We start from the raw sequence: 11339 nt of genomic DNA on the forward strand, positions 1-11339 counted from the left end.
GGGAAAGAGAAAGAGACCTTTGTTGTGTGATACTTTCTCTTTCTCTATTCCAGGTGCAAAAGTCAGCTTAGTAATACTATGAAGTTGTGATCTCACACACAAAATATTATTTAATTAATTAAGTAATAATAATAGTAAATTAACCACTCAAACTAAGAAAAACTACATTTTAATTAAGTTTACTATTAGCTTAATTACCTTGAACCTCAACCTTGCATTCTATCTAAAAATGTGAATATATAACTATTAGTATTAAATATTCCATCTTCTTTTCCACCTTATATTATGACTCCATCCACCACCACCTCCTACTCCTACCTCTCATTCTTATCTTCCCCACGTTACTTTCTTCAATACAAATCACAATCAAAATTATAATCACAACTAACCCACCTCTTTCTTTTTTTTTCATTTTTTTTTCTTTTGCAAAGTTTATACATTGCATTATTGCAAAGCACTTTGTAGTGTTAATTTTTTTTTCTTTCTATTTTCATTAATTCAAGTTATAGGGATAATTTCTCTTTCCTTTTTCTTTGTCTATTTTTCAAGCCATGGAATCTAAGGAAAGTGGTGAAGAGAGAAAAAAAGAACACAAAGTTCCTTTGTTAAAGCTTTTTACTTTTGCTGACTCTTATGACTATGTTTTAATGTTCATTGGATCTATTGGAGCATGTATTCATGGTGCTTCTGTTCCTGTTTTCTTTATCTTCTTTGGAAAGTTGATTAATGTTATTGGCTTGGCTTATCTTTTTCCTAAGGAAGCCTCTCATGAAGTTGCAAAGGTTTGAAATTTAATTTTGATTATTAATTTGCAATATTTTTAGTCATTTTAGTCTCTGACGTTAATGTATGTTAATTTTAATTAATATGATTAACATAAATATAATCTAGTTACAAATTAATTAATGTGATTATAGTAGACTAAAGATTGATCTATTATCTTAGATATAAGTTTAATTTGTTGTTTCCAATTTTGCAGTACTCAATGGATTTTGTGTATCTAAGTATAGCAATATTATTTTCATCTTGGACAGGTATGAAATTTATTTTTTATATGTAATTTTTTTTACAAGTTGAAAATATTTTATAATCATCTTAAATTTTAATTAATATATTGTTGGATTGATTGATTAATGAAGAGGTAGCTTGTTGGATGCATACTGGAGAAAGACAAGCAGCAAAGATGAGAATGGCTTATTTAAAATCGATGTTGAATCAAGATATAAGTCTTTTTGATACTGAGGCATCAACTGGAGAAGTTATTTCTGCAATTACAAGTGACATTATTATTGTTCAAGATGCTCTGTCTGAGAAGGTACATACAAAAATACATTCTCCATTTTTAAAAAAATTTATTATTCAATGTGTAGATTAAAAATAATATTTTTTTAAAAAATTAAAAAGAGTTATAATCAATGAATTTGATTTGTATTTAAACTAGTTTTTGTTCTTTGATTTATCATCTCTTTTATCAATATATTTTTATCAAATTTTTAAATATAAAATATACTTAATAAATTAATATGATTTCAATAATTTGAAACAAAAAAATAGTTTTTTCTGCAAAAAGCAACATTTTTCTTTAAGAATAAAAAAGAAATATATTTTTTAAAGTGATTTAAAAGAATATGAAGAGTGCATTTTTAGCAATACAAGTACATGCTTAACTACATGCATTTATGGACATTTTCTATCTTCGTTATCATGATGACATTGCAAGCATGTCCTTTTCAGAAATTTCGTGCCAGTTTTCAATTTAAACCTCATTTGGTTTTCACTTTTAAAGTGATTTGCATTTTCATCAAAATTTACTCAAATGTAAATAAGTAGTACGTTGAAAGAGTTTAAGATGAAGGTACATAGTTTTATATCTGGCGCCAATAATTTCTTCTTCCCCCAATTAATTATTAATATTTACTATCTATCTAAAAGAAAATAAGCAAAAAAAAAAAAAAAGTCAAATATTATTTTTTCATGGTAAAATTAAATATTTTAAAAATTAAGAGATGAAAATCCTAAATTTAAAAAACACGGGATTAAACGTAAAAAATTTACCTTATAATTTATGTTTTCATCTTCATTTCTCTCAATTAATTAATTTAACATTTCTCCTCATTATAGTCTTAAAACAAGTAAGCTACTCAAAGAAAAAATCATCTCTCATCATTGAAAGTGAGGGGATGACCATAAATCTATCTTAAAACTTTTCAAACCATTTAATAATATTTTTATGGAGAGTGTGAAAATCGGGAGTATAAGTGTGTCATATAAATTATGCATGATTTTTTTAAAAAAAATTAATTGTATTAATTTTAATTATAAAATTACTTTTATTTATTAAAATATCTTTATTAGTAGTAGTTATCAGAATAATTAAATGAGTTGATATCGATACAATAAAAGAATCCTTGTTCTTTTTTATGAAAAGAAAAACAAACAAAAAAACATCAAAATCAATAATGTTATTAATTATAGTACTACATTTACCCTAAATTAGAGAAATTTTGAGTTATTTTATAAAATTATCTTTCATTAATTAATGGTATGAGAAAGATAACTAATAGAAGTGAAAAAAGAGGGAGCAATAGATAGTAAAGTGTATGATATGAAAATAAATATTATTGTTTCATTGATATTATTATAATTAAAATGATATATAATTTGGGTTTTTTTTTCTTTCAAAGTGGCATATACTAATTTAGGAGGCAGGGATAACTTTTATAGATATTTTATTTTTTATCAAATATACTGGCATAGAAAACTGTAAAACATTAAATATATTTTGGCTTAATTGCAGTTTTGGTCCCCCTATTTTAGCTGAATCGCGAAAGTAGTCCCTCCATTTTGTTTCTCCCCAATTTTGGTCCCCAAACAGAATTTTAGTCCAAAACTTGATGAAATTTTAGTTTTTAAAGCCGTACTATACCATTTATGATCATATATTTCAAGTACAATTGTTGTAAATGAGATCTTGAGGCATTGTGTGACTTAAATAAATGCAAAAAAAATGAAATTTCATCAAGTTTTGGACCAAAATTCTGCTTGGGGACCAAAACTGGGGAGAAACAAAATGGGGGGACTACTTTCGCGATTCAGTTAAAATAGGGGGATCAAAATTACAATTAAGCCATATATTTACTAGTATTATCTCTATTTCTAAATATATGTCAATTTTGTGATTTTTTTTTATCCTTTTTATAAGACCTCTTTCATCTTTTCAACTCAAGTAATTATTTATTTATAAACTTACCTTAATTATATTACCTCATTTTCTGCATTTGTAATAAAAATATTATAATAAAATTGTAAACTAATACTCTCTTTCAAGGATAAATTCGTAAAATCATTTAAATTACAAATAAATTTTATAATTAATTTTTTTAATATTTGTAATTTAGTCAACGAGATCTTATATATAGATACATAGACAATACTATTAAAAAGAAAAACATTTAAATGAGGATAAAAAATCTTTAAAAAAATAAATATATTTTAAAAGTTGTATATTTTCTTATAAATAAGACTAAAAAATAATCAAATTTTTTCTTAATTGCAAATTAGTCTAAAACAATTATAATAATGTTAAGTGAATTTAGGGTACGTACTTGATAAGAAACTAAAAAGTAATTTAAAATAAAAGTTTTATGTCGAAAAATCACTATTAAATTTTTCAAAGTGTTGAATACACTGCATTTAAAACAATATTTTCCCATTTAATATGTTAACAAATGTTCTCAATATATTTGTTAGTATTTCTCTATTAAATACAAGAGTCTTGCTGGTACCTTTATAATGAATTCAAAATTAGAAATTTTAGATTAAAAAAAACAATTTAAACTTTTAATAAATTGAAAACACAATTTTCAATTCAAGATTTCTATATTTAATTTATTAACAAATATCTGAAACACATTCCTTACTATTTCCCTTAAAAATAATATTTCATTTGTCATAAAATATAAATAAATATTTATAAAAATAACAATATAACTAATTCAAAATTTAAATAAAAATATATCTATTTTTTAAATATTTTTCTTATATTTTATTACTAATATGAGAAGAAAATATAGTAAATAAGATATTAATAAATGCCTTTCATTTCCCCTGACAAAATTAATGGTTGGTTTTGGGTAATTAAAGCCTGTGAAGTTTGTTAACTCTTCAAAAATTTACTACTGCCTTTTGACCCTTGACGGTTTTTGTTTTGTTGGCGTTGAAAAGGCACGGTTTAATAGTATTTCTGACACCTAAACTATACGTCTTAATGTCTTAAAAAACATGTAAAAGTCAAGAACAGTTTTTATTTAATGCATTCGTGACAGCATTTATATGTTGGTTGGGAATACTGAACTGGTTTTGGAGCGTTATTTTTAAGGCTTTTGCACTTTATTTTATTTTTTGCTCTTGAGCTGAGCTGAATTGCATTTGTTTCGATAAAACTACTTATTCACTTGATGCAATAAAGAATATAGCATCTACCACCACTAGCTGCATCAACAGTCTGCAACAGTTATTGGAGAAATTAACATTTACTACTTACAATGTCATTAATTTCAATTAATTTGGCGCCTTTACTTTTTTCAATTCTTTTGAAATTGGTTGGTTTTGTTGATTTCTTTAACAATTGTAAATTTTTATTCTTCCTTTTTATTATTAGATTGAAATTTTTCTACTTAAAAAGCTTAGATGATTTGAATCTTACATCAAATTTTACCATCCTTAAATATAAAAATTTATTGAATAAATCACAAAAATTAAGAAAAAATTTATAATAATACCGCATTTGTCTTATTATAAACATTCATTATTTTTTTTTATTAAAAAAAGTTAGTAGGGTATTTAATGTGTTAATGTTATTAAGATAACTTTTATATTTGAATTTATTAAATTTGATTTTTCATACTAAAAAATAAAAGTAGTAGTATTAGTAAGAGATATATTTGAAAAATAAAATAAACATCTAGTAAATTAAAAATGTGCTTATATTTAGGGATGATTTTTTTCTTCCAAATGATGCTTATAATTAAATACTGAGATGATATTAAATTTATTGATGATTGATATTATTTTACTAATTTATCCTTTGAAAGATAAAATTAGTTTATGCTTTCATATAGTATATTTGCTATTACAAAGTATTTGAGATTAAGTTGTTAATGAATTTTAATTAAAGAATAATTATTTGTGAAAAATTGAATTTGAATCATAACTTAAACAATCAATAGTTAGATTTTATTAACTCTCAATTAGACTATGGATTACGAAGAAACCTTTGTCATGGGAATCAAAAATTTAAAACAAAAAAATAATATTTATTATATGCTACAAAAAAAATTGTACTATAATGAATTTTGTTGATAAATAAATAATTAATGCAGTTAAAAATATATGTATAAAATAGGACAAAGAATTTTTTTAAATGAATAATATATTTTGTGACCGATTACAACTTAAAAGAATTACATATTAATTTTTTCTTGTCACTTGACTAGGAAAATTGTATAATGACAATAGTAATAATTTTGTGAGAAAAGTTAGTGTACATTGGTCTATCTAACATTAAAGATTGGAATTTGCAGGTAGGGAACTTCATGCATTACATAAGCCGATTTATAGCAGGGTTTACAATTGGGTTTGTGAGAGTGTGGCAGATTAGTTTAGTTACACTTTCAATTGTTCCCTTAATTGCCCTTGCTGGAGGTCTTTATGCATATGTCACTATTGGCCTTATTGCTAAAGTTCGAAAATCATATGTCAAGGCTGGTGAAATCGCTGAAGAGGTACTAAACTTACTTCTTTAATTTTCCCTCTCAATTATGAAAATCACTTTTTTAAAATATAAAATCAATTATGTAAAATGACTTTTTCGAAAGTAATTACATCATTCTCTAGTGACTTAAGTTCTGTGTTTTTAAACTATGTGATATCTTTCTATCTGAAACAAGCGCACCTATTATTGTATGTGTGTTTCAGGTGATAGGCAATGTTAGAACGGTACATGCATTTGCAGGAGAAGAAAAAGCAGTAAGATCATATAAAGCAGCTCTTTTGAACACTTATATATACGGTAGAAAAGCTGGTTTGGCAAAGGGTCTTGGATTGGGCTCAATGCATTGTGTTCTGTTTCTATCTTGGGCTTTGCTTGTTTGGTTCACTAGTGTTGTTGTTCACAAGAAAATTGCTAATGGTGGAGAGTCTTTCACTACCATGCTTAATGTTGTAATCTCTGGCCTGTAAGTCCTTCTCAACTTTTGTAGAATTGGCATTTTTATTGCAATAGTTGTAGTAGTTGTAGCATAATAGCATTAGCAGGTTCAGTACTTTACATTCAACAATTTTCATTTTTTTAATTTATTATTGGTATCTACGTGTGAGATTCTGTGTCAGTGTTTCATAGGTTGCATTTCTAAATTAAGGTATGTATGAAGTTGGTGTTTTGTTTATCAGGTCACTTGGGCAGGCAGCACCAGATATCTCAGCATTTATCAGAGCAAAAGCAGCAGCTTATCCAATTTTTGAGATGATAGAGAGGGATACAGTGAGCAAAAAAAGCTCCAAAACCGGTCACAAACTAAGCAAATTGGAGGGGCATATCCAGTTTAAGGATGTCTGTTTCAGTTACCCGTCTCGCCCGGACATAGAAATCTTCAACAACTTCAATCTTGACATTCCTGCAGGGAAAATTATAGCCCTCGTGGGAGGTAGTGGTTCTGGAAAGAGCACTGTTGTATCATTGATTGAACGTTTTTATGAACCTATTTCTGGTCATATACTGTTAGACAAGAATGATATCAGGGAACTTGATCTCAAATGGCTTAGACAGCAAATTGGACTAGTTAATCAAGAACCTGCACTTTTTGCTACAAGCATCAAGGAGAATATTTTGTATGGAAAAGATGATGCTACTCTTGAAGAACTAAAACGCGCTGTAAAGCTTTCAGATGCTCAGTCTTTCATCAACAATCTTCCTGATAGATTAGATACTCAGGTAAGTCGTTAAGACCTTGTCTGAATAAACAGCGCTTATCATACAAGTACTTATTCTCTATAAAATTTAACAAAAGATCAAACAAATTCAAACTATTATCATATAAGCTATCCTGCAGAACTCGTGGAAATAAACTGAACAACTTTTAGACGTTATAAGTTGTTTCCATAAGCTCTTGTGGAGTTTTTAGAAAAGTGATACTAAATCTGTTTTTGTAGGTTGGTGAGAGAGGTATACAACTATCAGGTGGACAGAAGCAAAGGATTGCAATATCTCGCGCAATCGTGAAGAATCCATCGGTCCTTTTATTGGATGAGGCAACTAGTGCTTTGGATGCTGAGTCTGAGAAGAGTGTACAGGAGGCTCTTGATCGCGTCATGGTCGGTAGAACAACTGTTGTAATTGCACACAGACTTTCTACTATCAGGAATGCAGATGTGATAGCTGTTGTACAAGGAGGGAGGATTGTGGAGACCGGTAACCATGAAGAACTCATGTCTAATCCAACTAGTGTATATGCATCTCTTGTTCAACTTCAAGGGGCTACTTCTTTGCAACGCCTTCCCTCGGTTGGTCCTAGCTTGGGACAACAATCAAGGTTAGTGTTCTATCATCTTCTATGAAGCACCAACACAGACAAAACTAGCACTACAAAGACAAAATGAATAATTGGTTCAATGTAACTACACGTGTCAGTGTCATATTGAATACCAAATATGTCTTTAATCCCAAGTGTTAGTGCTACATAGATCATATTTTACACATGCTTTTAGGATAACAAACTCATTAGCATCCTTCTTACGATTACATATTACTTATACTTGCAGCATAAACTATTCAAGAGAATTATCGCGTACAACAAGCATTGGTGGTAGTTTTCGATCAGACAAAGACTCGTTAGGCCGGGTTTGTGGTGATGATGGAGAGAAGGGAAGCAAGTCAAAGCATGTTTCAGCCAAAAGACTATACTCTATGGTTGGTCCTGACTGGCCTTATGGAGTTTTTGGGACCTTATGTGCCTTCATTGCTGGAGCACAAATGCCACTTTTTGCACTTGGAATCTCTCATGCTCTTGTATCATACTATATGGACTGGGATACAACTCGTCATGAAGTTAAAAAAATTGCTTTCCTGTTCTGTGGAGCTGCAGTTGTAACTATCACTGTTCATGCCATTGAACATCTCTTTTTTGGAATCATGGGCGAGCGACTTACGCTTCGTGTCAGAGAAAAGATGTTTACTGGTAATTTTGATTAACTGATTAGTACCTTCTTTACCACTTATCTACTTGTCTTTTAATGAAGTGTTACCTTTCATTATTCTAAGAATAGTCTTGTTGATGTTTCACACATGTTAACATATCAGAAAATATTCTATTGTGCTTTGTAAAGTGGTTATATATGCGTTGTTTCACAATTTTTTTAAGACTTCAGTAATGTTCACGATCAATCCATATTTTAATGAATCATATTGTGAAGGTGAATTTGCAATATCAGTATTTAATACATTGCAATATCAGTATCAGATGCTTAAAATTGATATATCTCTTTCACTTAAGTACTGTTATTTCTCTGGCTGCAGCTATTTTGAAGAATGAAATTGGCTGGTTTGATGATACCACCAACACAAGTTCTATGCTTTCATCGCGTTTAGAGAGTGATGCAACTTTATTACGAACAATAGTTGTTGATCGATCGACGATTCTGTTACAGAATGTTGGTCTGGTTGTTGCTTCTTTTATTATTGCCTTCCTCTTGAACTGGAGAATAACACTTGTTGTCTTGGCCACATATCCATTGATTATTAGTGGTCACATTAGTGAGGTGAGGTTCCTTCTTTCTACATTTCAACATTAAGAAACTAGCACATTTGTTTAAGTCAAGCTAGTTTGTCCAAAGATTTGTTCCGTCCAGGGTTGGAATCAATTGGGACTACATTTGTTTAAATCTAAAATATCTTCCTTCTGTAATTTCAGAAACTTTTCATGAAAGGCTATGGTGGCAACTTAAGCAAAGCATATCTAAAAGCCAATATGCTTGCAGGCGAGGCCGTGAGCAATATACGCACCGTTGCCGCATTTTGTTCTGAAGAAAAAGTACTTGATCTTTATGCTAATGAGCTTGTTGGTCCTTCCAAACATTCATTTCAACGCGGTCAAATTGCCGGCATATTCTACGGCATTTCCCAGTTTTTTATTTTCTCTTCTTATGGCCTTGCCTTATGGTATATGCTCTAGCTTCATTCTTTCCTTAATATGTTATAAACTAGTATCTATATTAGTTACAATTTACAATTTGTTGTGTCAATTTTGATCACTAACTATTTTACAGTAAACCATAGTATATCATTAGACATAAGTTATGAAACAAAATGCACATATTTTGAATGAGAATAAAACAGCTACATAATATGTGTGTGCATTGGCATTACCATAATATCAAATTGTGGTTGAGGCTTGTATACTTTTTTTTGCAGGTATGGATCTGTTTTGATGGGAAAAGAGCTTGCTAGCTTTAAATCAGTTATGAAATCATTTATGGTTTTAATTGTAACAGCACTTGCTATGGGAGAAACTTTGGCACTAGCACCAGATCTTTTGAAAGGGAACCAAATGGTTGCATCAGTTTTTGAAGTATTGGATAGAAAGTCAGGAATATCATGTGATACTGGTGAAGAGTTGAGGACAGTGGAAGGAACAATTGAGCTCAAAAGAATCAATTTCAGTTACCCTTCAAGGCCAGATGTGATTATTTTCAAGGATTTCAATCTAAGAGTTCCTTCAGGAAAAAGTGTTGCCTTAGTGGGACAAAGTGGTTCTGGTAAAAGTTCTGTGATCTCCCTTATACTCAGATATTATGATCCAATATCAGGAAAGGTGTTAATTGATGGTAAGATATTTTAACTACTAATATTTTATTCCTTCAATTCATGTCTATTTGCAAAAAAAAATCAAAGTGAAATGAATTAGGCACAACACATTTCTTCATTCACTAGTTAATCATTCTAGAGCTATATAGTACTCACACCTCATATTAAAGACCTGTTCGAGTGCTAATGTTTGACACCAACACATTGGTTACGTTCATTACTTTAATTTTTTATGTGTCAACATCAGTGTCGTGTCTAATATATGTGCCTGTGTCAGTGCGTTCTAGATAGGACTGTTTTAAAAAAACCAAACTAAACTGTGATAGGCTGTTCATGGACCGAACTGAACCAGGTTAGTGAATTATCTGTCACAGTCTAGTTCTTTTTGGCGTCATTCATTGGATGTATGGTTCAGTTCAATTTTTTAAACAATCTTAATATTTTCAGTTTGGTCTGTTTTTTTTTTAACAATCTTAATATCAATTAATAGTGATTATTAATTTTACAAAGAATTAGTTCGGTTCGAAAAGGTATAATTCAGTCTTTTGTAAAGATAGTTTTGGTTCGGTTAAGAAATACAAAACTAGTACACTGAATCTGTATGCCAGTTCGGTTTTCTTCCTAATCAGAACCATGAATTATCCTAGTTCTATAGCAGGTTTACTGAATATATGTGTGAACATACCATCAAGTGTTAATATACTTTTTTTATTTTTTTATCAGAAAATCAATGACATATTTTTAACAATGATGATGAATCAAATTCTTACACAGGAAAAGACATCACAACAATCAATCTAAAATCTCTAAGAAAACACATAGGTCTTGTGCAACAAGAACCAGCCCTATTCGCCACATCAATATATGAAAACATTCTGTATGGAAAAGAAGGTGCATCTGATTCAGAAGTAATTGAAGCAGCCAAGCTAGCAAATGCTCACACCTTCATAAGTGGTCTACCAGATGGATACTCAACAAAAGTAGGTGAAAGAGGTGTTCAACTATCTGGTGGACAAAGACAAAGGGTAGCCATAGCTAGAGCTGTTTTAAAAAACCCTGAAATCTTGCTACTAGATGAAGCAACAAGTGCACTAGATGTTGAATCAGAACGTGTGGTGCAACAAGCACTTGACAGATTAATGCAGAACAGAACAACTGTTATGGTGGCACATAGGTTGTCTACTATAAGAAATGCTGACCAAATTTCAGTTTTGCAAGATGGGAAGATTATTGAGCAAGGGACTCATTCAAGTCTTATAGAGAATAAACATGGACCATACTATAAATTAGTCAACCTTCAACAACAACAACACCATCAATCATAGCATGATCATGGAAGAAGAAGACATAACAAAAACAAGCTTGAAATTTTTTATACTGTAATTTTGTATTTTGGTTTTGTTTTTTTTTCCTCCATCTCACATTTACAGAGAATGTTGTGCATCATGGGAGTTGGATCAAAATAATTTCATATATATAT

General features: G+C 29.7%; 1 protein-coding gene across 1 annotated transcript; it reads left to right on the forward strand.

Annotated features, from left to right (window-relative positions):
• Positions 1 to 283: 283 nt before the first annotated feature.
• On the forward strand, positions 284 to 11333 carry LOC101494238 (ABC transporter B family member 2-like). Its single transcript, XM_004512452.3, has 12 exons — positions 284 to 782; positions 980 to 1034; positions 1140 to 1315; positions 5583 to 5783; positions 5977 to 6236; positions 6451 to 6991; positions 7210 to 7589; positions 7819 to 8234; positions 8573 to 8814; positions 8967 to 9214; positions 9467 to 9879; positions 10634 to 11333. Exons 1-12 carry the CDS (start codon positions 552 to 554, stop codon positions 11182 to 11184), a joined length of 3714 nt encoding a protein of 1237 aa, XP_004512509.1. The 5' UTR covers positions 284 to 551; the 3' UTR covers positions 11185 to 11333.
• Positions 11334 to 11339: the final 6 nt, after the last annotated feature.

The sequence above is a fragment of the Cicer arietinum genome, chromosome 8 (genome assembly GCF_000331145.2).
Source record: "Cicer arietinum cultivar CDC Frontier isolate Library 1 chromosome 8, Cicar.CDCFrontier_v2.0, whole genome shotgun sequence".
Taxonomy (NCBI): Eukaryota; Viridiplantae; Streptophyta; class Magnoliopsida; order Fabales; family Fabaceae; genus Cicer; species Cicer arietinum.

What these genes read in the sequence shown, in the direction of transcription:
- LOC101494238 (XM_004512452.3), top strand. Translation starts at nt 552, where the DNA reads ATGGAATCTAAGGAAAGTGGTGAAGAGAGAAAAAAAGAACACAAAGTT. An exon ending in AGCTTGGGACAACAATCAAG is followed by an intron (nt 7,590 to 7,818) that starts GTTAGTGTTCTA and finishes TTATACTTGCAG; the next exon opens with CATAAACTATTCAAGAGAAT. An exon ending in TCTTATGGCCTTGCCTTATG is followed by an intron (nt 9,215 to 9,466) that starts GTATATGCTCTA and finishes TTTTTTTTGCAG; the next exon opens with GTATGGATCTGTTTTGATGG.